General features: G+C 40.3%; 1 protein-coding gene across 2 annotated transcripts in view; it reads right to left on the reverse strand.

Moving 5' to 3' along the window:
* The window catches only part of Cap2 (CAP, adenylate cyclase-associated protein, 2 (yeast)), a 102,369-nt gene that overhangs the window by 4,168 nt on the left and 71,334 nt on the right, over window positions 1-26,867 (reverse strand). For both annotated transcript variants that reach the window (XM_013030427.1, XM_013030426.1), the window contains exons 4-10: window positions 21,495-21,638; window positions 21,105-21,190; window positions 18,098-18,203; window positions 6,909-7,098; window positions 5,289-5,461; window positions 4,094-4,217; window positions 3,918-4,000 (exon numbers count right to left, since the gene is read on the reverse strand). In XM_013030427.1, coding sequence (XP_012885881.1) covers window positions 3,918-4,000; window positions 4,094-4,217; window positions 5,289-5,461; window positions 6,909-7,098; window positions 18,098-18,203; window positions 21,105-21,190; window positions 21,495-21,638 — 906 coding nt within the window. The remainder of the gene's footprint in view (window positions 1-3,917; window positions 4,001-4,093; window positions 4,218-5,288; window positions 5,462-6,908; window positions 7,099-18,097; window positions 18,204-21,104; window positions 21,191-21,494; window positions 21,639-26,867) is intronic.

The following is a 26,867-nucleotide window of genomic DNA, read 5'->3' on the forward strand; positions in this document are numbered from 1 at the left end:
AGTGGATTTGAAACATGTATTTGATTTCCTGATAACCAAAACAAGACACGTTGGCTTTTATGTGCTTAATTTTTTTTTAGTTTTAACAAATATCTATGAAACTGGGACTACAAGAATCAATACTGACATTTAATAATAAGATTATTCTTGAGTAGAAACTGAGGAGCTTGTTCCTGAACTTCAGAATAGGTAAGAAAATACAATTAAAAAAAATCCTTTTCTGGATTAAGAAAAAAGTCTCAAGGCTGAATGTGAAGTTCAACTGAGATAAATGTCTAGTTATTTTCAAGGTATTCATTTCAGGAGCCCAAACTAGGGGCTTAGTTCAGGACACTCATTATATAGATAAACAGGATCACAGAGAAAAGGAGGCAACTCTTTTATATTGTTCACCAATATCTCAATGCTGTAAAATTCAGATATGTTTCTCTGCCAGCAATCAGTTTGTAGACAATCCCCTCCAAATCTCCATAGGGGACACTGTTCTCTCAAAGACCATATTACAGCTCTATAATTTTCCTCCTTGTAATGGTAATTTAAAGCGATAAAGAAATCTCTTCTTTCACCCCGAAGAAAAGGCTGCGTTGCAAACCCAAGGAGCAAGTCCTGTGCTGGTGCAGGTGATGTAAAGAATTCCTTGGGGGAGCGCCTAGCCAGGTCACCACACTTCTCTCTTTCCTCTTCTTCTATGACTACAGAAATGGTGCTGAGTTGGAACTGAATCCAATGCAAGAAAAAGGCAGAGGTAGTTCAAGGTCAGCTAAGCAAAGGGCTCTGCCACAGATGAAAGAATAATGTATTCATGTGCATTTCAAAAATGTGCCATGTCTTGATGATTTCTAGATCTGCTTATTTTGTAATGACGGAGGATATTCATTCATATGCCAAGGAGAACTGCATGAGTGTCGGGCAAGGAAGGGAAAGGAATGAATTGTCGGTGGTGTTTAAAGGCCTTCCATGCTTTGTTTATGAGCAGAGACTAGCGAGGCAAGTGCCTAGTGTTGATACATTTTGTTTATCTTTTATAGCTTGTGAGACGATGTTTAAAATGCCGAAACACCCTACGTTCTTCGAAAAGGCAACAGCAATCATATGAAAATAGCCCTGGTATGTTAAGACCAGTGGTCTGGTGAAAACTGAGTTCGAGCATATTACACCCATGTCTTTCTTCCCAGGTAGTCTGTGAATACTTTGAGAACAGGGGTTGTTTCTTATCAGGAGAGCTGAGCCAAAGAGCTCCTTCGCTGAGTGACAGGCAGCAGGTGAGCCTACCCAGGCCAACGCTCTTACATTTCATACATGTTTGTGTATTGATGTAGTGAGGCTTTTGAATTTTGGGTGATGGGGATTGGGTCTAGGTCCCCCTACCTGTTAGGCACGTAGTCTTACTGAGCTAGCCTCTTACGACTGTGTATCACAAAATGATTACTTCACAATCATTTTTTAAAAGTTCCATTAACTTCTATAGTCCCTGCTCTGTGCCATAATTTGAATATTTTCCTAGGACAGTTTGCCAAAGAAACGGAGTCAAATCCATGCCTTCTCCTCACCCCCTCTTCTCAGTTTTAATAGCATGATGGAGGTAAAAGTGTGCAAACATAACACTCACCCATTTTATTTATTTATTTTGTTGTTTTTATCTTTTTGAAGTTTATTTTGGTTATTTAAAAATTCTCCTCAAGTAGTTGTACAAAGGGGCTTCAATTCAACATGCCTGTTTGAAATGCACCCGTTTTAAATGTACAATTCAATGATACTTGATACGTTTAAAGAGCTGTATAGTCATCACTACAGTACAGTTTTAGAATATTTCCATCATCCCTAAAATATCTCTAATGGCCTCCATGCTAAGACCAGGCAACTGCTAATCTGCTTTCTGTTTTCAACATGTCCAGACTCTTTTAAAACTATGAAGTTCTTGAAATAGGTCATGACATTTGCATGGTTTGAACATGTGAAAGTTCAGAAAGAATTCTGTCAAATGTCTTTTCTGGTTTCTGAACTGTACCATTGAGTTCTTTCTATCTGTACTGTTCAGGGAACCCTAGTTGATCTGTTCAGAGATATAGTATGTGTGTGTATGCACATTTATATCCTTAAAATATTAGTACACTTCAAACATAAAACATATAAGGAATAATATAAATGCATATATGTCCACCATATAAATACATGGAGGCTGATAAACAGTTTTGTCAGAGTGTGACATTTTGTTTTGTTTTGTTTACTACTTGTTCTTGATGTGTGTGTGTGTGTGTGTGTGTGTGTGTGTGTATGTGGGTTAGTAAGGTTTGAACTCAGGAACTCAGGGCCTTGCACTGGCTGGGCAAGTGCTCTACCAGTTCAGCTTTATTTCCGAGGCAGGCTCTTACTTTGTGATTGGTCTGGATGGGTCTATGGTCTTTCCTCTTGTACTTCACTGTGTCACTGGCAGATGACAAGTTTGTGCCAATGCACCCAACAGTGTTTGGGATGGAGTCTCCTGGACTTCTTTGTGCCTGTATTGGCCTTGAGCCAAACACCCCCAGTCTCTGCCTTCTAAGTAGCTAGGGTTACAGAACTGAGTCACTACACCTGGATCCTATTATTTTTTTTGTTTGATTTAGACTATAATTTTGTAGTATGGTATATCCTATATGCCACGAACCATCTCCCTCACCTCCTTTCTCTCTTCCCCCTTGGATTATCATGTTTATAATCCATCAGGTCTCCCCACTGGATTAAGGGGATTAGGATGGCTCTTGAGTTCTCATAAATGTATTTAATATGTGCGTATGTTGTTTTGCATGTTTTTGATTTTTTAAAAATAAATGAACACGTGATACAATGCTTGCCATTCTGTAATTGGCTTCTATGGCTCAATGTTATTTTTATAGTTACCTGTTTTGATACATTTGACTGTTGTTAGTTTATTCATTTTAACTACTAGCTAGTATTCTATTGGGAAGATTCATTTATTTAGTCACTAGTTAGTGCACATTTAAATTGTTTTTAATTTTTATTACCAGTATAAATGATGGAACAATGAATTTATTGCATGTCTCCTTGACAAAGGTAATAGAACTCCTTCAGTGTATATTCCCCAAAGCAGAATTACTCAGCCAAAGGTTTTAAGTGTGGCTTTATTATTTGGTGCTAATTTGCTCTGTAATGAGTGTAAAAGGTTCACTCTCTGAATATTAATATATATACTGGGGCGTAACAACCCTGGACCTTCAGACTTTTTAAGACAGAGGCTTGTAAGCTTGCATTTCCTGTATGCATGGCATTCAGTTAACATGACACCTTGCACCCAGCCAATCTGAGTGTAAAACTATGAGTATAATCACAATAAAACCTGTTAAAACTGTTTCAGGAAAGGGGGATGGGGTAAGAAAGAGTGATTGAGTCAGGGGAGAGTGATTGGAATACATTGTAAACATGCATGGAAATGTCACAATGAATTTCTCCCTTGTATAGCTAGGCTAATTAAAAAAATACTGCCTCTCCCAGGACTAGTCCTTTCTGAAAAGGCTTGATCAGAAGCACATCTCTTACATATAAAAGAACCAATGTTGATTTCACAGGTTCAACCAGCTCTAACTCTGACCATCTAAACCATTATCTCCCTGTCCCACACAATCCCAGGACCAAGCACCAGGTAATAGTATCCTCTAAAACATGGGATTATTCAGACCAGCTCATCCTGAATTCTTTACCCTAACCTGTCATCTTTCCAATGGAATCCTCCTAAAGGTTGTGGCTTTCCCTTTGTTCCATTCTCCCTCCTGGCCACTGCTGGTGCTCTTCACAGATGAGGTAAGAAGGAAGCCATATGTGGAAAGAAAGGGAGCAGGAGTTTTCTGGGTTGAGGAGCAGGCATACTGGTCTACGCAAAGCCATGGCCAGGGCAAAACATCATTAGAAAGGCTACTCACCTGAATTTGGATGTCCTTGGAGTTAATCACTTCCACAATTCCCACCACATTGTCGAACACGAGGCCAAACTTCTTACAATTATCTAAGGGGGAAAGATCCAAAAGCTCACTTACATACATATAGCATCTTCCTTGCAAGCAACTCATGGGACTAGAGAGCCATAGTTTTGCCCTACCGATTGTAATGGAATTTATTTTCCCTTTTATTTGGAGAGTAGATTTGTCACATTTGAAAATGTAAGCCACTTGTTTCAGTTCAGACTCTGAAATGACAAGGTCATTCCTGTCCTCTTGGTACTCCTAAAATTAAAACAGATACAGATATTGAAAGTAAGGACAATAAAACCTGTTAAAAATGAATCCAATGCCTACTGAAGTGACTATGGGCTCATCAGGCTGATAGCCTTTTCCATATACTCTTTCTTTACGGACCATCTCATTATGGATAAACTCTTGTAGTAAAAATTGATGGGAATGGATGGATGGAATGCTGTTTGGGAGGGATAGGTGTTGGCATCCGAGCTAGTAGGGGAGGGGGTGTCTGGGGCAGGGGGATGAGAGTTGTTGAGACACGGATGCTAACTCAGTCTGTACTTCATGCTAATGCAAAATCTGCTGGGTCAAATAGGAGAGGAGTGGGGGAAGGGTCACAGCAGGGTCCAAGCTCCATGTCCTTTCAGGTCATGACAACCTTTCCAGGAACTTTGGTTCTTAATCTGTAGGGCAACTGTCTGGATTGGTAGAGGATACCCAGCTTTCATTCATATTCTCGGTGTCTCTGCTCAGCTCACATAATTAGCCCTGAAAGTGGTAGATGGTAGTGGTAGCACATTGTTCTACCAGGGCCTCGATCCATGGCATGGAACAAAACAATCTATAGCACATCAGAGTTGGGCACAGATTCCATCTCCCTGGGTTAATGGTTTCACTCACTGTTTGGTTAAAGATTTATGGGAATTCACAGTGAAATTCACAAACAGGCAGCAGAATGGTGGTTGATAGGGGCTGCAGGGAAGGGGGATAAGGAGTCCTGGTTTGTGGGCCCAGTGCCTTAGTTCAGCAAAATGACAAGTGCCCCGTGATGAATAGTGGTGATGGTTGCACGCAATATGGGTGTACTTAATGCCGCTGAAATGTAGTTAAAATGGTTAATGGTAAATTTTATGTTGTATATATTTTACCATGATTGACAAAAAAAAAAACACTGAAGGAGAGAATGCGTAAGAACTAGTGAAAAAAACAACAACAATGGAAGCCTTCAGAAATCTCTCGATTCCTATTCCAGCCAATGGTTTTTAGGAATCCTTAAGACCTCGGTACATTGACACACCATGAGTGTGTCAAGAATACAGTTTAAAGGACTTTACTCACCACTCTCCACTTTTTTCCTTCCAATTCAAACACTGGAGCATGTTTCTGAGGAGCGTGAGATTTGGGAGACGTGGGGCTTGGGGAATGGGTTTTGGTGGGAGACGGAATCTGTCCTTGAGCACGCAGGTTGGGGTTCTTGTAAATCTTTTGGTCATCCGTGACATGCCGAAGCCCTGTGAGGGTGACACATATGGACACATTTCTTTGTATTTTATGCAAAGGGAGGTGTCTACAACAACACTTGGCAATGATAATTTTCCTAACAGTCCAGTGTTCTAGGTCAAGATGCTGAGTTTGAATCCTGATGATGAAAAGTAATCTCTGTGTGTGTGTGTGTGTGTGTGTTTAGCCTGAGGAATTCTCTTTAAAGATATGGGATGATAAAAATTTTGCAGCAAATAAAAAAGCAAGCCCCACTCCCTCCATATCCTGAAGCCACCTCATTAAAGAGGATTTCGTGGTTTTACTTCTTTCATGGCTAAATCATTTGCCCAATATAGCCTAAAATGTTAGAACATCCTAATGAGTTTGTGTCAGAACATGGAATTGACTTTATGGCTCTAAGCCCATTCTTGAATGCTGCAGGTGAATGTCTAGGAGATAGTAGAGCCAGTGGGAGCTAGTGATAAAGGTAAAACCTTTTGCCCTTAGCTCCAGGACCAGCACCCACACACAATAAAATTAACCATTCACCATGAGAAAAGAAGTTTGATGATGAAATTCTCTTTTTTGCCAGTCATAGGGCTTGAACTCAGAGTCTGGACTCTGTCTCTGAGCCTCTTTGTGCTCAAGGCTAGTGCTGTACCACTTGAGCTACAGTGCCACTTTTGGCTTTTTTGAGTAGTATATTGGAGATAACAGTGTACCTGGGCTGGCTTTGAACCACAATTCTCAGATCTCAGCTTCCTGAGTTGCTAGAATTACAAGTGTGAGCCACCAGTGCCAGCGAATGATGAAATTCTTCAACCAGCCAATAAGCACACTACTTCAGGACAGAGGTGCTATTGCCTATCTTTTTTTTTATTTTTTCTTTTGGTACCAGTTAACGAAGCTTGAATTCTAAGCCTCAGTGTCTCACTTTTTTGTTCAAGGCTGGCATTGTTCTACTTGAATCCTATTTCTACTTCTGACTTTTTGTTGGTTAATTGGAAATAAAAGTCTACCTGCTTAGGTTGGCTTTGAACCACAATCCTCGGAACTCAACCTCCTGAATAGCTAGGATTATGAGCACAAACTACCAGCAATCTGGTTCAAATACAGTTTTTATTAGCATAGATTAACTGTATGAAGGAGTTACATTGTGGTATTTTTGTGCACCCATAGAATATTCTAGATGCCTTGGTTCTAGAGGCTGGTGCTGAAGCACTGGGCAGGAGAGGTAAGTGAGTGATGTTAACAGTACTGAATAGGAACCATTGTCTCTGAGTTTGTCCATGTGGCAGCCCACTGAGACTGACTACCCAGACCTGACCGCTGTAGACTCCCCTCCCCCTGCTCCCCAGCCTCAGCTTCTCTCCATCCAGGTGCTGGAGATGGAAATGGTGCTGTCTCTGGGGCTCTGGGGGAAATCTGTGTGTTGGAGCTACAAGGATAAGAAGCTTCAAGTAATTGTTTTTTCACCTTTTGTGATGGCTTCTCCCTGGTTGAGCTGGGCAAATAAAGCTGATCGTGAAGGAGAGGACTCCTCTTTCCTGCCTTCATTCTCAAAAAGTGGAGGTGGTCCTGGAGGAGGCGGTGGAGGGGGAGGTGGTGGAAGGCCAGGCCCAGATGACAGGACAGAAAATGCTGATGTGGTAGATGCAACAGGACCCTGTGGTAGGCAGAAGATGGGAAACCACATTGACACTGAAGCCCCAGCTGAGGTTTTGCCAGAGTACCTGAGGATCTGTTGCCAGTTAGGGACTAGGGCTCAAGATTCCCGAGAGGGTGCCAGAGGGCACACCTGTGCCTCATGGGGCTGCCCCGGAGCCCTTGGATGACAGCAAGATCTGCCTTGGGAATAAAAAGCCTGACTATCAGTTGATTTTGAATATCTAGAAGCCCCAATGCCAACTCAAACACACACACACACACACACACACACACACACACACACACACACACACACCAAGCTATATCCACAAGTTCATGTTATGTCTAAGGCTAGAATAGGAATGAAAGTAGGCTTTAGCCAACTTAGAATCATAAAATAGTGGTCCAACAGATAAGATTAGCTTTTATAGGGATAGTAGGTATCATAACTACTGATGAGAAGTAGAGAAAGAGATGAAAAAAATATTCAATGGTTGCAAGATGTTCTTGAGCAGTTAAAGGGAACAATGCTGAAAATGTCTGGAATTCATTTTCAAAGCATGCAAACCTCAAGCTAACCCCCAAACAAAGCACATGCATGGCCTGGGTGATTGTGAACGTTGAAGGTAGAGAAGATCGAGGAGCCATACTTGTGAACTGCAAGTAGACCAACAGAATATCAGGTATTTCCTGAGCAACATCTGTGCTCATTCTAACTTTCTCTGCTGTGTGAAGTGCAACCTTTGTTTTCAACATGAAGGTCTAACAAACTCAAAAGGCAATAGAGGGCGGATCACAAGAGGGAGGATCCATTTTAGAATGAGAAGGGTTCTCAAAGAAATTGCCCTGACAAGAGCTTAAAACTAGTAAGACAGAAACATATGTAACAAACTTGGAGTTATATCCACATATATATGGACATAATAATATATATTTTGGTCAATATAATAGTATATAGGTGGAGATATATTTAATAATATATATTATATAGTAAAATATTACATACTATACACTATATATTATATTACATATTAGAATTTTATAAATATATCTTTACATATATTTATATATGTATTTGTATATACTATGTATTATATATTATATTGTATAATATAGCATATAATAATATATAAGAATAAAATAGTAACATACACAACATTATAATTTGATATATGCTATAGATTATATAATATAGCATATATTATATGCAATATATGTATTCATGTATATAATTCATGGACTTTTCTGCTTGGGTTGGCTTTGAACCACAATCGGACTGCCTCTTTTTTTTTCTGTTAGTTGTAGGGCTTGAACTCTGGGCCTGGTGCTGTCCTTCAGCTCTAGCACTCTACCGCTTGAGCCACAATGCCACTTCTGGCTTTTTCTGTTTATGTGGTACTGAGGAATCAAACCCCGGGTCTCATGTATGTGAGGCAAGCACTCTACGACTGAGCCATCTTCCCAGCCCCTCAGCGTGCCTCTTGAGTAACTAGGATTACAGTCAGTCAGCCACTAGCACCTGGCTCTACCAATATATTTTTAACACCTGGAGAACTATATACCAACTCAGCTTTTTTTTTTTCCTTTCATGTCAGTACTGGGGCTTGAACTTAGGACCTCATGCTCTTGCTAGCCTTTGTTCAAGGCTAGTCCTCTACCACTTGAGCCACCTTTCTACTTCCTCAACACAGCTTTTAAAAGCCAGAACCAGACATGGTGGCATATACCTGTAACTTCAGCACTCAGGAGGCTGAGGCAGGAAGATTTTGAGCTTCATGCCAGCCTGGGCTACAAAGTGAGACTCTATTAAAAAGAAATCCTCAAAAATTGGGAGTGGTGGATATGTAGAATAGCTCTACATATTTTTAGTACCAGATATAAAAGTTAAGCATTACACAAGTGCTAAATACTAAGGAGTGCAGCATATTTTCATTTTTTAAAAACAACTCAATTTTCACAAGGTGTCAAAATCAGGAAGTTTTCATCTACAGTAATTTTTAAAAACAAGTGATTTTCAAAGTACTTATGTAATGCCTATTCAGTGTAGAATTATCCGGAATTATCTTCTCTTATTCAGAATGTATGTCTTCAAAACTTAGTAGGCTGGAAGTCTTCTCTAAAGTTATTGGCAGTGGTTTTTATTTTTTGGCCAGGAAAACCCTCCTGACTCTTTCAGGATTCTGGGGTCAAGTAGAAAATGATTTCACAGACCAACCAGTTTCCCCTCCAGTTCTTAAATGTTTTTTATCATGTTACCAGGATGCAATTTAAGAATTTGCTTGAATCATAAAAAGCTTATAGTACAAGCTTAGTACATCAACTGATATTCTCATCTTGCTAACTACTAAGACCCTGAGACTATTCTTTTTGCTCCTAAGTTTGTAATAATTCATGTCGTTGGTGAAGAGACAGGTCCTTCCACCAACATTTCAGAAAATTCTTTAACATTCTCCTTCCTATTTTATGGAAAGGAGAGATGATACAGCTTCTAAATCTTAAAATGATTTAGATGTTTCCTTTGCTGTCAGAATTTGGAGCCTCTCCCCCCAAAGCTACTAAAAGACATGGAAACTAAAACCACATATTCAACTTTTGGGAACTTTGATCCGTTCAGATGGCTGACCTTGGATAGCAGACAAAGGATTTACTGCAACAAATGTTGGAAATAAAAGTCCCCCAAAATAAGGGCCCTCAGGACCCACTGAAACTCTGCCTTGGACTTGCCTTTTGTACGTTCTGGCTCGTTCTTGTTTGGTACAATACCAGGCTCTGGTTTCCAAGGTTACTTTTCAATTAGCATTCAGGGGCTTTACTGAACAGTGGACTGGAAATCAAACTGATTAGACCTCCTCTTAACTGGCTCTCGGTGGCTCCCCGCTGCAGGGGAATTTATCTTTGTCTTCCTCCTCTCCTCTTTCTGTAGGGTATTACAGTACACACTCCACCCAAGCTTTCTTCCTTCTAACAGGAGCCTGGCCACAAGGGGCAGCCAACTAGACTAGAGTCCCAGCCTGACACCAAGTCTTCAGGCAACCCAGAGAAAAACCCAGGAGAGATAATCTGGCAAGGGGAAGGAGCTGAGAATTCAGAAGCATCTAATGTGTGCCAGGTACTGATTGCTTTCTCTTGTGCAGTAGATATTTAAAGCTCAGTCATGATGGGCTCAGTGCCAGAGGTTCCCAAACTTATCTGAACATTAGAAGCAGGTAGAAATCTTTTTTAAAAAATTCTCAAGCTCAGGCTTTGTGGAAGGAACATCTGGGAGGGGAGGAAGGGAGGGAGAGGGAAAGCAAGGTGGGGTGCAATAATGGGGATTCTTGTAAGGAAGTCTTGGCTCTCCTTTGAATGCTTAAGTTGTTCTGGGATGGAAGAATACTGGTCCTCAGTGCATTTCCTTTTAAAGGCCAGGTGTCATGGTGGAGGTAAAGCACCAGGTTGTTTAGACTGGAAGGGAACCAGACTTGGCATCTCACACCTCAGGTGCCCAGTGAGTGGCTCATTACTTCTAGTTTGAAAGGGGCGACAGAGGATCTCAAGGAGAGAGATTTTTCATTCTTCTCAATTTGAGTTAGGGTCCTTTAGAGATACAGAAGGAGAACCTTGAGTGGGTGGAGCTGTGTGGAGTTCTCTGAGCCCACAGTTCCAGCCCTGGACAGGGTTCACTTTCCTGTAGTATACCATTTAAGTAACGAGAAAGTGCAACGTTGGCCTGCAGACTGCACTTGTGTCTCTGAACAGAGGCTACATGGTCAGAGCTGCACGTGCAGAATAGGTAAGGACCTTTTTTTAAATTTATTTTTATTTTGGGTCCAGTCTGGGGCCTGAACTCTGGGCCTGGGCGCTGTCCCTCAGCTCTTCAGCTCAAGGCTAGCGCTCTACCACTTGAGTCACAGCGCCACTTCCAGCTTTTTTCTTTTTTCTTATGTGGTGCTGAGGAATCGAACCCAGGGCCTCAGGCATGCAAGGCAAGCGCTCTACCACTGAGCCAACCTCCCAGCCCTAGGCAAGGGCCTTTAAGAAGTGACATTGTTGACGTGCAATGATCTAAATAGTTTTAGCCCTTTTCAAAGGACACTTTTCATCATAAATTCTTTCGTCATATGCTTTAGCAGAACAATGACTTCCATTTCATTGTCACAGTGTAGAATCTTATTTTTGTGTGCTCAGGGCCTGGGATGGTGATGTCACGTGACCTGTGTAAGGTCTGATGGAAACAGATTGGAAAGTGATGCTGGCCACTGAAGGTAGAAATCCAGCAGCAGAACTGGGAGAAGGATTTAACCAGAGCAAAGCACAATGACCCCTGCATAAATGCTTTTGGAACAACAACAACAAAACCCCCACTTCTTTGTGATGTTGATAAAATGAATCTCAAGTATCTTAGAGTCTCAGATCAGGCACAATTGAAAAAGACATTCTATTAAAATCATATAACAATGGCATACAACCTTTTAAAAAAGCAGCATATTTATGATTTTAAATGGCTACATTCACCTTGGTGCAAAAGTTCGCTTATGCTGTAAGAACACAGCACAAAAAAATGAGAGCTGCTGCTTTTAAGGTCTATTAAGATTAATTTTGAGAGCAGATGTTTGATTAGATAGTCTTTTTTTTGTTAGTCTGGCACAAAAGACTTTTTAAAAAGTTAATGTACTGCAAATCCCCTTCCTTGAATTAATTTCAGTGTCCTGGGAACAGCTGTCTCTTCTGTTTTTAAATGTATGAACTACAGCTATCAAATAATAAAACCATTGTACGTAGCACATGGCAAGTTTGTAATTTTTGGTTACATATAATACATATATGCCTATATTACATATAATCGGTTGTATACTGCTGTATACACTATCGTTTGTTTTCATTCAGTGCTACTTCTTAAAAAAACTGCCAATCGTTTTCTTATCTTAGAATTGGGATTTTATTATGAAAGAGAAATTCCTTCCTGTTCCTAAACGGAATCTGCTTTGCCTACATATGGCAACAAGATCTGCAATTAGCAATACACTTTTACTTGCTCTGCCTACCACAAACACCAGAGTTTGAGTTACCCAGTTAATTCAGGTATGGTGTCAACTTTCATCTAAGTAAGCTATTGAACTTACTCCAAGGATTCATTTTGTTGAGTTTGTACTTATAGGGTACTTGTAGGGGGACCAGTGAATGCACTTCTGTGGTTTAGGCCTGGGTTAGGTGTTTTGTAGGTTTGTTTAACCTAAAAGAAGAGTCTGAAGGAATTTAAGCAAAGAGGAAATATATAGACACAGATATAAATAGTTAAGTGGGTAGATAAACAGCCTTAACCTCCTAACTTTAAGAATAGATAGGTAACCAATATCTCTTGGTTAGTATTTTTTAAACCAACTTTTCGAAGGAAGAGATCAAGAAAATAAAAATAGCATGCAATAGGTAACACAGGTGAATTATGTTGCTTATGACAGAGCTTTTGTTGAGATCTGTCTTCTATAAAACTAGCTTAGTGATAGTAATGTTTTGAGCCACCTATCTTGAAGCATTTGTGGAGATCATAGATAAAGGTACAAAAATGGACCAGCTGACACATGGTGACATTAATGAGGTTTTCCCTCCCCCACAGCTTTCCTCTTTGGACACACACTCAGCCCCTTCTGTTTCTGGTTGAGTTATCTCTAGCTGTTGGTTGCTGAAACACGCTGGGCCATTAATCAGCGAGCTTACCATGAACAATCTCTGGGTAGCCATGACAACTGACATGTGCCCAGCCATACACTTAAGAGTTTAAAAATCACCAGGCCGTTGCAGTCATATGTACACTTATATCTTCATGCTACAGGGATAGGAACTCACAATGTCTTCTAACTGACCATAGAAAATAAAACGCTGCTAATTTTTTTTTAAAATACCAAACAACCTGGCTTCAAATGACACATAAAACACAAGGGTGATAAACCTCTCAATATGGTAATAGGAGCAAATGAAGAAAAGAAACAACTGTCACTTGGTCTTTAGTTCACACACATCAATAGACAATCTTCTGGGCAGAAAAAAATAACCTCCAATTCGTGACATTATTGTTGTTGTTGTTTGGTGCCAGTACTGGGACTTAACTCAGGGGCTTGAGCAACTGCTTAGTTTTTTGGCTTAAGGCCGGTGTTCTACCACTTGAACCACATCTTCACTTTTAGCTTTTGGCTGGTTAATTAGAGATAAGTGTTGTCTTTTGGATTTGTCTGCCTGGGTTGCCTTTGAACCAGGATTCTTAGATCTTAGCCTCCAAAGTAGCTAGGATTACCGGTGTGAGCCACTGGTGGGTGGCTCCATGACTTAAGAATTTGTTAGGATTTTTGGTATCAAAATGAATTTCTATTTTCTATAAGATGTATACTTTGATCAATAACTTAGCGAAATTGATATGTTTCCAAATGTGTCAGCTTCTATAAGAACTTGGGAGTTTTACATTCATATTTATATCACGCTTTCATTGGAAGACAACTATAGTCAAGAGAGAAGAAGGCACATAAACTAACAGATGGCCACCCAGTACAACATAAGCGTAAGCCAAAGTGGATTTATGACTTTAGTTTCTAGTCTTTTATTTTTATCACTTATTAAAAATTTGAGATTTCTCCTGCCAATGAAAATAAAAAGTTCTTGGGAAACTTTCAAGAAAACAGGATTGTTAATAATACCACAAAATGAAGTGTTTTATAATATGTTAAAGCAGAGGTTTATTAATTGTTTTTTAGAAAAAACCCATTTGGGAACTATCTTCCATTTCATCTACAGAAACAAGAGAACACTGCTGCCAGTGTGGGTTTCCATGAAAATCCCAGTGGTACCACTTATAGGTAGCTGATCTAAAATGATAGTCCCACAGTTCTGAAGGTAATGTGGCACTCAAGGCTCCACAGAAAAGGGAAGGTCACGAAACCCCCAAATCTCCAGGTGGTATCTGTGATTCTGATGGACTCTATACCTCCCTGTTCCTCCCATCCTCCCCTGGACTTTGAATGCTGCTGCTTTGGTGGCCTGGATTCCTCTCACAGCTTTGACACTTGCTGAAGAAATAAAAACACAGAACAAGAAACAGGGTTACTTCAGAGAAGTAATAACCGCTTTGCACTGGAAAACACCCAGGCAGTGACTGACCTGGGTCTGTGGAAACCAATGAGTTAGTCTTTTACATCCACAGTCTTCATGACGTATCCATTCCATGAATATAGGTGCTATTGATCAAGATGCATTGTACTCATAAACTGACATGTGGAATTGAAACCCTTTTGTACAATTATTTAAAGATAACAAAGAAAATGTAGAAGGAGCCTCCAAAATATAGGTGGTGACTTACGTTCATCATGTAAAAGGATAATTATAATTATTGATATTGTTAATATTATTATTACTGTACTGGGGATTGAACTCAGGGGAAGGCAGATACTCTACTATTTGAGCCACTCCTCCAGCCTCTTTTTGCGTTGGTTACTTTCAAGATAGGGTCTTGCTTTTTTTTAATGCTTGGACTGATTCAGGCTGTGATCTTTCTACTTGTGATCCCCCTGTGTCTCTGGAGATGACAGGCGTGCATCATGTGCTCAGCTATTGTGCTTTCCCCATAGCTGGGGACAACAGGTGTGCAACATGGCACTCAGCCATTTGGTTGAGATGGAAGCTTGCAAACATTTGTGCCTGGGCTGGCCTGGAAACTTGATTCCTCCATCTCTGCTTCCTAAGTAGCTAGGATTACGGGCTTGAGCAACTGCATTTAGCCTATGATGTAGAATTATTTTTAAAAAATATTTTAAAGAAAGGTTTGATGAAAGCGGGTCAAGCCATTATAGCAAAGCCAGAATCATAGCTCGTAGGGAACACAATCTAATTTGCTGAAGTGACCCAGACACTTGGCATAAATTGTCTTGCTAAGTAGCCTTGATTATTAGTTTGGCTTTGTGCTTCTCTACTTGTGTCAGACCATCTTTTTTTGATTTGTTTTGTTTTGGCGGTCTTGATTGAACTCAAAGCCTTGCACTTGCTAGGCAGGTGCTCTATCAATTAGGCCATACTTCTGGTCCTCTGGGACCACCTTTTTATATCACCTGCATGTAAGTACCCTTCACAGGAACCCAAAGTGTCAGTAGTGTTCTGTTTCCATAGATGAAATAGGACCAATTTTTGCTTGAGTCAGCCTGGACTGTTTGCCTCTTATTTATACATTCCTCTATAGCTAAGATGACAAGCGTCATCCCACTATCATTCCCCCCACCTTTTCAGTTGAAATGGGGTCTCTCAAACTGCTGTTTGCAGGCTGGCTCTGGCTAGGTTCTCAGCCTCTCAAGAAGCTGGGGTAACAGGTGAGTGCCAGCATGCTTAATTTCTGCCCTTTATTTATTTATTTTTTAATCCTAGTAACCAGCTCTCATTTTTTCAAGTGTTGTTGGGGGTTGTTGGGATGGACAACAATGAGCATATATGATTGATTTTTAAATGCATTGATACTGCACTAAGAAATATATTGCCAGCTGGGTGCTGGTAGCTCACATCTGGAGTGCTAGCTACTCAAGAGGCTGAGATCTGAGGATTGCAGTTCAAAGCTAACCCAAACTCTCAACTCCACAATAAAATACGCAGAAAAGGCCAAAAGTGGTGGGTGCTTTGGTTCAAGTGGTAGAGTGCTAGCCTTGAACAGAAGCTAATTTGTCAAGAAAAGAAAAGAAACAAGAACTACATTGCCATTAAGTAAAATTATATATATATTTATACAGCTGCAGTTTTATTAAACTCTATGAATAACTGCAATGTAGCTGTTGCCAAAACTAAAGTGATTCAGGTGCATGAAAAGACAGAACTATGACAATACATTTAATTCTAGAAAATAAATAAAATAAACTAGTTGCTGGGTGCTGGTGGTTTATGCCTGTAATCTCAGGAGGCTAAGATCTGAGGATAACAGTTCAAAGCCAACCCAGGCAGGAAAGTCCATCTGATTCTTACCTCAATTGACAACCTCCCCACCCCCTCAAAAACAAAAGCCAGAAGTGGTGCTATAGCTCAAGTAGTAGAGTGCTAGTCTTGAGCAAAAGAAGCTCAGGGACAGTGCCCAGGCCCTGAGTTCAAGTCCCAGATCTAGTACAAAAAGGACAAAGACTATCTATCCTATTTATGAAATTCTCTCCATCGTTTTTTTCTAGCCAGATTCATACAAAACTAGTTGGTGTTCTGGACAATTCCTGGGGGGGAAACATCAATTATTTTTCATAACTTTAAGTGTAAGGTCAAGACTGCAGTCATCAGGTTCTAAGAATTTCCAATAGAATTAAAAATCCGACCAACTGCTGGTTCCTTGATAAATAACAGTGTCTCCAATGGGTTTGTGCCAAAAGATCAATGTATTCAACTGAGTGAATGTGACCCTTAGTGCTGAGGACTTGATGTGAATCCCACAAGAGCAAGAACAAAACTACAAACGGATAACTGTTAAGTCATTTCTGCAGTAGAGCCTTCTAGTTCATGAGTTCTACTCCAGAGAAACGACAAGAATTCCATTTATCACAAGAAATCTGGGCAGATGACGCCCCAGCTGCTGCTCACCCCCAAAAATCTCGACCACTACCCCAGCACACTTGGATTCACCACTTGTGCACACACAGATGGACTCTCCAATTGTCTTGAACAGCTCCTGGCTTCAGAGCTGTTGCTTGGGCACAGCTGTGGCCTAAGAGTTAGGAGGTGGGAAAACCGGCAAGCTCAACTCCAGCTGCTGGCTGGGGGGTGGGGCTGGGGTTGGGGGTAGGGGAGAGGGTTATTTGGTCGCACAATGCACCCTTGGAAACTCAGGATCCCAACAGCATTCTCAAAACCCTTCAGAGTACAAAGTTGAACACTGAATTTGAGAATAGAAGAAAACCATTATCGTGTTGAAATGTAATACATGTTCTATAATACATTTTTTTGTTCAGAATGTGGGATGTGATGCTGTGGATGAAATTAATTTAGTTTGTTTCACCCAGAATGTTAAAAAAATTTGACATATAAAATTACAACAGAAAATATCTGAGTGTTTTATGTGGTAAGAAACAGAGGGCTATTTTGTGCAATGGGTTTTAGTACTATGTATGTAGGGTGTATGTACAAATGTTTTTCTTTCTATGAATTCTCTGTGTCTGTGTCTCAGCTCTACCTTATCTCTGTCTTTGTATCTATGTGTCTCTCTCTGTCTCTGTGAATCTGTTGGTCTGTCTGTCTCTCCCTCTCAGTGAGAACTGAACCCATGCTAGGAAAATACTCTGACTCTAAACCACCTTCCCATTCTTTACAAAGCACATATTTCAAATGAACACAGTAAGTATTCATTTTAGAACAAAGGAAAACAATTACGTTTATTTTCTCTAATTAATAATCAACTTCTCTTTTATATTCATAAACACAATTACTCAGCTTTGTACATTGTACTGATGGTATTCAAACTATTTAAAAGTAATTTTCTTTTCATTTTCCATGGGTTCCATACACAATTAACATTTGTTGACATTATTTTCTATGAATGAATTCTTATGCCTCTTGAATTTAGCTATTATAAAATAATAACAGATGCAAAGACTCCTGATTTTCAGTTTAGCATTCTCTAATGACTTATCTCCATGGCAAAGATATGACAATTCCCCTTTATGACACACCAATCTATTACAAAACTATCTTATTTGCAATGGATAAAAAATAATTCCAATTAGTCTCCAGAAACACCCACACATCCACATTTCCTCTTCCTTATTAAAACCCTTGGAAAGTTTATGGATCCTTTTCTCAAAATCCATAATGTTGTAAGCAGAGGAAAAAAAATAATTCATCAACTTAGTTGCATCTTGCTCTATGCACTTAAATGCTCCCACATTTCCCCATGACAAATGATAAGGTTTCTCATGTACATTTTATTTATCCTTTCCTTGAGGTAAATTCTAAGGTATGATACTCTAGTCCACAGCTATGCAAGTTTTTATGAAATTGTTATGGCCTTTCCATGTTCTGGTAGAAGAAGGCCTTGTACTCACTGTCTTGCTCCAGGTAAGGCCTGTGGTATGGTGTTCCTTGATGTAAGCCTGAAGCTCACTCCAAATGTTCAAATATGACTTCACCCAGTCCACGTGGCGTAAATCGCTTTGTTACCAAAGAAAATGGGAACGGAGTTAGGATCTCAATTAAAGTTTATTTGCTTATTTATTTTTGGCAGAACTGAGGTCTGAACTCAAGAACTCATGCTTGCTAGACTGGTTATCTACTACTTGAGCCACATACCCAACCCTTCTGATACTGAATGACAACATTTGACTATGGTTGGCACAACAGCTTCAGTTTTTCAGCTTTTGAGAGCACTGAGAACAGGACTTTCATCAAAGTGCCCTCAGGACACAGACAGTCTTGAAGAGTAAAGAGGCAACTGAAAACCCTGGAATGAATCTACAATTTCATCTCTAACATCGTTGTTCCTAATGGAAAAATTATGGCTGCTATTTTTTTAAATGTCACCTCTTTATTATGGTACAATTCACATTCCACGCAATTCACACATTGCAAAGGTACAATTCAACACTTTAGCTTAACAAAGTTGAACAAACCACTCTATCATTAATTTTAGAACATTTTCATCAAATTTATTTGCAGTGTCACCCCAGTTTCCCTAAATTGCTCCAGCCCTTGGCATGTGCTCACTGCCTACTTTTTGTCTATATAGAATGGACTATCCTGAATTTCATATAAATGGAATTATAGGCTGTCTACTGTGATTATTTTTGTCTCTCCCGCCACTTATTGCTGTGTTTCTAAGTTCCATGCATATTGACATGTGCTAATACTTCAGTCTTAGATCACTTTTTTGAATATTTTTATTCACTAAGTAGCTGTACAAAGCAGTTTATGAATACAGTGCGTCTTGATCAGTGTTACTCATTTCAACATTCTCACCCGTTTTGTCGATTCACTAGCTGATGATTCACTAGCTTTTGTCTATTATATAAACAATGCTGCTATGAACTCATGTATGAGCTTTTGGGTGAGCAAATGCTTTTGTTTCTTTTGGATATTTACCTAGGAGTGAAACTGCAGAATGTGGCTTTGTTCATGGCAAAAAAAAAATGGGTCATAGTTATATTTTTTAAAAATAAGTGGTAGAAGCATGGATATTCTCTGTATTGTAATTCTTTATACCATACATATGTTTTGTAAATATGCTTTATCTACTCAGTATTTGAATATGTACCAAGTTGGTCAAAGGGTTGAAACTATAGTAGGCATTTATTTGTGTCTGATCTCTCTCTATTTTTCAATACTTCGTATCAAGTTTGTCTTATATTGTTGCCATCATTGTCTACTCGTTTTTAAGAGGTGAGTTGAGGCAATAATGCAGGCAGTTCAGGTTTCAAATTTTCTTCCATCGGAATAGAAGGAAACATTGTTGACACATCCTTAGGAGCTCTTGTATTTGTCAAGGATGGTCACTTCTGATGAGGTCACGTAAGAACACAGATGGGGAACCACTCTTGAGCCCAGAGCTAATGGAAGGTGCATCATTGTTGCTGTTATTTTCCCCCAACTCTTCCCTTAGTTACCAGGCCCTAGACCTAGCACATTTATCCAGCTCTTTACAGGGTAAATAAAGCATAATCATATCACAGAGTGAGAGCAATCTCATGATACTCCTTAAATAGTTTAAGAGATACTTTCCTGGATGTCTCTTCATTCTGGCCTGTCTCCATTTGGTCCCGTTTTCCTTTCTAATCCCACGTTATCTCTGTCTAGGCTCTGTTATCTGTGCTGTAGAAGGCAAGGTCCTTTCTCAAGCAAATCATCATGGTTCAGATTCACTTGTACTTTAACAGCCCTTTGCATAGGCACTCTCCTTATCGTTCTCTCTCTGTCTACCCGAATCCCATTTCATTTTAACTGGCTTCCCTCTCACCGTCTGCTTTATTGGCCTAGCTCACCTCTGTTCTGAATTTATACTTTATTTTCTGGATTCTTTTAATGCACCAATTAATTCTCCCTTGATCAATGTGAAAGTTTGGTCTAGCCCATCACAAAGTGCTCTCATTATTACAGAGATACATAGCATAGCAACATGTATTCAAGGGGGGCAGATTATCCATTAAAAGAGAATCAAGGCAGTTTTTTTTTTTCCTTTTTTGGTTCCAATGGGAGGGCTTGAACTCAGGGGCTGAGCACTGTTCCTTAGCTTTTGCACTCAGGACTGAAGCTCCCCTAAGAATATACTCCTTCGGTCTCACCGTGTGAATGTTTAGAGCAGAGGATCACAAGGTTCTCAATAACATGCATATAATCATATAAATGATGCTTATCGAATGAACTCCAAGAAATGGAAACAAGAGGTTTTTTATATACTCGTGTGTTTTTGTTTTCCCCTTTTGTCACTGCTTTTGGTCTCTGTACCTTTTGTCTGATTTGGGGGGAGGGCAAAGGGAAGCACAGAAATGGTGGGACAAAAGGTGAATGAATTCAACAATGATACTCACTATATTGAAAATGAACTACACGACTTGTGAGGAGGGGGGTTGGCAGGGAAAAACTGGGAGAAAAATGAGGGAAGAGGTAACACTGTTCAAAAAGAAACATGCCTGACTTAGGAAACTGTAACCCCTCTGTATATCACCTTTGCAATATTTTTTTTTAAAGACTGAAGCTCTGCCCTTGGAGCCACACTTTTACTCCAGTTTCTTGGTGGTTAATTGGAGATAAGAGTCTCATGGATCTTACTCCCTGGGCTGGCTTCAAACTGCAATCCTCAGATCTCAGCCTCCTGAGCTGCTAGGATTACAGGCATGAACCACTAGTGCCTGGCTTAAGGCAGACTTTCTAAACAAATATAGATAACGGATTTTATTTCCCATTTGACTTTTCCTGCAAAGATGAGATTTTTCTTTCAAGGTAAAACAGTACACCAGTGAAAAGCCTTGGAAAGAACTCAGCAATTAAATGAAGTTTTACGTTAGCAAATGTGCAACAAGTGATCCACTGACCATACAGCTAGTGAAAGAAGGTACGTACCTGTGTTTGTAGTCCTTTAAGACCCTGTTAGTGTAAAAGGTAGCAGCATCGTTCATCTCCTTGACATAAGGGCCGGGTTTGGGGGACTGAGAAAACAGGACCATCACCCAAGCATAGAAGGGAAAAAAAGGAGAAGAAATAAAATGCTTTGAAGAAGAAGAAAATGATAAAGACATGGGGAAAAGTGGAGGTGAAGCATGGTCTGGATACGTTGGTGAAACACTCTCACACCTCAGACTAGAAAGCACTGGACTTCAATAAGGTAAGGAGAAGCGCTACATCCAGTCTAGGAGTGCATCAGATTGTGGATGACAGAGACTGAAGGTGGCCCCCAAACCCCCAATACTCTGACCGTGTGCAAGGTGAAGGGCAGCATGCATCCACACTCACCACGGCTATCCATCCTAGGGCAGGGATGCTTTCGCTGACAGCTGAAAGATGATTAAACATGTTACTCCCCCGGTTCCTCTCTCGGAAAGTCTGGATTTCCTGAATCTTCTCTGAAATGGGTTTCAGTAGTGTAGCCACCTCGTTCTGCAAGGAAACACGGAACGGTGTTATAGGAACAGACAGATGCACAGGCCCTTGGTCCCTATAGAGTACCCAGAGCTTGCCATTTGCCAGGAGTGTAAAAATAAAAATGCACAAGAGCATCCTTCAGAATAGAATGGAGTTTTTCTTTGCTATGGGAATCCAGCCAGCCCTTCATAGGTACAGGTTCTATGCCGGTGGATTTAACCCACTGTGGACCAGAAGTACCCGAAGCTCACCTTATTTATAGATTTGGTACATGTGATTTCAAAATTTCAAAAACAGAAATTTTAAATTCTTATACCTGTATCCCATAGCTCAGTGGATGCAGAGATGCTGTCAGTTGAAAGTTTTTGTGTGATCTGCTGTTTTCTTGACCTTAGTTGGGTGAGAATCTGCCTCCCAACAAACAAATGGTGCCCCCAACGCAAGGTAAAAGTAAATGTGCTTAACTGATATAATGACGTGAAACTTTAAGACTGGTTGACAGGCGGTGAGTCCTTAGTGGAGTCAGGTAGCATTATGGGAAACATGAAGCAAGCCTTCACTGAATGCTGAGCATGAGCAGAATTCCTCAGCTGTGGTCTCCTAGGGACCATATACCTGTGGATACTATGGGTCTACTTTGCAAGCTAGGAGCTAGTGGCTCATACTTATAATCCTAACAGTTCAGGAGGCTGAAATCTGAGGATTATTGTTCAAAGCCAGCCCAGGAAGGAAAATCCATGAGACCCTTATCTCCAATAAACCACCAAAAAGTGGGAAGTAGAGCTGTGGCTCAAGTGGTAGAGTGCTAGCTAGCCTTGAGCAAAAAAGCTCAGGGACAGTGGCTAGGCCCCAAGTTCAAGCCCCAACACACACACACACACACACACACACACACAAGCGCACGCACACACACACACATACACACATGCACCTACAAGCACACACATACCCAGGCACATACCCACTGCATCTGAACTGAAAATATTAGATTCTTTTCTTCTTGTCATTATTCCATAATCAGAATAGTATTATTTATATAGCCTTTATACTTTATTAGGAATATAGCCTGAACATTTATTCTTTCTAAGCTAGAGACAATTTAAAGTATACCAGAAGCGGTGTGGGGATTACAGGCAAACAAAGCCATCTTATATAATGACTTACAGCCGCTGACTGTTGGTGTCTGTGAGAAGGATTCAACCAACTTCCCTCAGATACAGAGAGCCAACTCTACTGCATTTTTATCCTCTGAATTATGAAAATTACAGATATACAAAACATCCCAGCAGTGTGGTACAACCCTTTGTTGTGAAGAAAACTGCAAGAAACACAGTGACATTGCATGTGGGTCTGTTGTATTCTCTAATGGACTACAAGGGTTATGGCTATCACAACATAGCTGTTAAGTTGGGATAAGAAGTTAGGTAAAGGATGTCTTCCTGTTCCGGTGAGAATGGAAAGGAGAGAAAATCCTCGGTTTGACAGTAGTTACCTTAATCCAAATGGAAACAAGGAACTCTTTCACAGAGGCTCTCTGAACAAGTGATAGCCTCTCAAATTTATAGTGATTTTTGTCGGGTTTAAGTTTCTACATCATCCCCACTCTGCCAGGCCTATGGCCGACTGCTACTCACGCTAATGTCTGATTAATGCCATCAGTGACTTCTCTACTTATATAAAAAAGTGACTTCCAAAATTAGGTGAGTTGAGTTATGAAATATCATAGTGATAGGTGTTCTGCTATTCAAGCAGTATTCAGATGCTTTGAGCACCTCCTTATCCATGTCCTTGGCTGTCTCTGCTTTTCTTAAGTGCTGACAGCAGATACCAAGATTGTCTATCTGATTTGTGTGTACATGCTTTAGAGAAACAGCCAACGTCCCAAACGTCAGCTTTTCAAGAGTGGCTAAAAAGCTTTAAGCAGTATTTAAGTCCTTGGTTGCAAGAAGGAAAATGGAAAAGCTCCTTATAGCTATTTTTTTCTTTATGTCTCACCTCTCCCCGCCTCTTGCTGGTCCTGGGGCTTAAACTCTGGGCCAGGGCACTGTCTCTGAGCTTCTTTTGCTCAAGGTGAGTGCTCTACCACTTGAGCCACAGCCCCACTTCTGGCTTTCTTGAGTAGTTTATTAGCGGTAAGAGGCTCACTGACTTTCTTACTTGTGCTGGCTTCGAACCACAATCCTCAGATCTCAGCCTCCTGAATAGCTAGGATTATAAGTGTGAGCCACTGGTGCCTGGCTCTTTTTTTTATTTCTTTAACCAAAACTTCAGAGCAATGGGCCAGATACCAATGGCTAACGCTTGTAATTCTAGGTACTCAGGAGGCTGAGATCTGATGGAATGAAGCTTAGAGCCAGGTTTAGCCAAAAAAAAGTCTACAAGACTCTAACTCTAAACAATAATAACAAACAAGACGAAGTGTGACTCACATGGTAGAGTGCCAGGTTAGCAAGTATAAAGCCCTGAGTTCAAGCCCCGGTACTGCCAAAAAGATATTTCAGGAGAATGGTTTCTAACATTGGCTGCATATTGGAACCACCTAAAAGCTTTAATAGACACAATTTAGTCCAGAAATTCTCTTAACTGGGAGGTGGCCTGCATAGGGATGGAAAGATTGGAAATGCTCCTTAGGTGATTATAATCAGTATATACATGGCACAGACCTGTAAGGTGTTCTAGGGACAGAAAACCATTAGGGAAGAAATGCAAAGCTTCAGTAGATTTGAGTAACTTCTAATTTTCCTTGGATGTTGTATATGTCCCTAAGGATATGTTGCATTTGAGGGCTTCACTTGATCTTGGCTTACATCTCACTATGGCTATCTAATTCTTATGGGGCCTTAAAAATCAGCTATATTTGATCCCTGGTTTCCTCAGAGATCACAACACCTACAGACTGCAAGAGATCAAGTTGTAAACTTCTGGTGCCTGGGAACTACAATAAATGGAAGTGGCTATTATTATTGCTGTCACACAATGAACTCAAAGCAGAGGCCAGCAGGATGCACTGACTGATAATATGGAGTATGCATTTGCTTTAAAAAATGGCTGAATAAGGCTGGGAGCTGGTGGCTCATGCCTGTAGTCCTAGCTACTCAGGAGGCTGAGATCTGAGGATCGCAGTTCATAGCCAGCCCAGGCAGGAAAATCCCTGAGACTCAATAAATGACCAGAAAACTAGAAGTGGCACTGTGGTTCAAGCAGTAGAGTATTGGCTTTGAGCTGAAGAGCTCAGGGACAGCACCCAGGCCCAGAGTTCAAGCCCCCCAACCAATAAAAAAAGGCTGTATATCTGGGATATATTGTATATCTGTATATCTGGGATTCAAGCATACATCGCAATAGATGCAAAGGAGGTGGGGATTACAGGAATCTAAATTGGGTCATCTAGTTCAGCTTTTGACAGACCCAATCGAGCAGGTCACATATAGTATTTACAAAATAAATAAAATGTGATAAAACAGAATAGGAAGTATCACAGGGAATTCATATGAGACAAGGGTGGCTATTTTAGGAATTATTATGCACTATGGTGTGTGTGTATGTGTGTGTGTATGGGTGTGTATTAGGCTGCAAAGTAAAGTGTATTTCTTATTATGGATCTTAATCTAAAAGTTTGAAAAAGCATGGACCTAATCTAATGCTCCCATTTTATCTGTGTGGATATAAGCTCAGTGAGGTTAATCTTATAAGATCAGCTAGCAAGATGGTGGAGTTGGAGCTAGCCCCTCGGTCTTCAGGGAGGCCTAGAGGCCTAATTCTATTCAGTATTATTGAGAACTGAGAAGAACACAATTGTCTGTTTATACACAGGCTTCTCCTCAGCCAAGAAGACTAGGAAAAGGTATTGTGAAGAGATGAAGAACTCAGGCTCTAGATGAGACTCTACATGTGCTCTGCTCCAGGACATCACACAAATGATACACTTGTCCATGAGATCATGGGATTCCATGATCTCATCAGCAAAATGGGGTTGACCATGACCCACTTCATAGGGAAGTTTGGAGTGGAATTTCAATTCATCCACAAGGAAGAAGGGGACACTCAAAAATGTTTGTTGTGGAAGCTAGCCTGTTCTTGTGGAAAGTGAATGAATACCTTTTTCTCTTCTGGAAGTCTAGCGCAAAGGTCTTACAAATAGTATACAAACTGAATTTTATGACTTCAGAACCATATGTTGAAGCCTTAACTCCCAGGAACTCAGAATGTAATTGCATAATATCTTGAGGAAGCATTGTAAAAGAGGTAATAAGTTAAAATGGGGGCCATTTGAGTAGGCTTCAAGCCAACATATTTGGACATGGATATCTGCCAGAGGGAAGGTGCTGTGAAGAAGAGAAAGGAAAGGTAACAGGAAAGACCAGCCCGTTGACACATTGGTCTTGAACTTCCAGCCTCCATCAAAGAGAGAAAAAATAAAGTACTATTGTTTATAGCACCTGGTCTGTGGCATTTTCTTATAGCAGCCTGAACAAAGTAATACTTAACTAAGGGTCTAATGGCCACTCTGGGAAAAGAAACAAATACTTTAGCCGCAAATACAACTATTCCGCCTTGGTTCATCAATGGTTGCTACGTCATTTTAAATACTTGCTTGAAATCTTACTCTTTAGAAAGCAAACTTTTTTTTTCCTCTTCAAGAGATTCCTCTCAGTCCAATCAAAAGGGTGACACTGGCTGCCATGGAAAAGCAGCTGATTCTCAATTATGGTAGAACTCCTAAAAAGCATGCTGCTTCCAGCAATTTGAAAACCGCCATAAGTTTGACGCAATGACATCTTTGAGAAAAGACAGAATGTCCTCAATTGTTGAACCACACCTGGCCCATTGCCCCCAAGGGAAAACGAACCAGAAATGTATATTTACAATGTTAGAAAGATTTATGAAGGCCATCTTTGTTTATCTCTAACTTCCCAAGAACGAAGTCTAAAGTCTGAGGAGACACAGTTATCCTGGAAGGTATTTTATATTGGTTATCTGGTGAAAGCATCATAAAGATTAGAAAAGTTCCCCCCTCCCTTTTTTTTTTTTTTGCCTGTGTTTGGCAATGGCGTGAAGAAAATTTTCATCATTAAAAAGGAAAGCAATGTTGAGAGAACAAAGTACAACAGCTATGTTGTGTAATGTTAATGAATAGGACTTTATTCTCTGCCAACAGATTTGTCCTGTAGTTTAATATAGGCTTAAATCTTCTGCTCATCTTGAACTTTCACCACGGGGATGGAAAATAGCAGAGAGCACTTT

Source organism: Dipodomys ordii, unplaced genomic scaffold, assembly GCF_000151885.1.
Source record: "Dipodomys ordii isolate 6190 unplaced genomic scaffold, Dord_2.0 Scaffold130, whole genome shotgun sequence".
Taxonomy (NCBI): Eukaryota; Metazoa; Chordata; class Mammalia; order Rodentia; family Heteromyidae; genus Dipodomys; species Dipodomys ordii.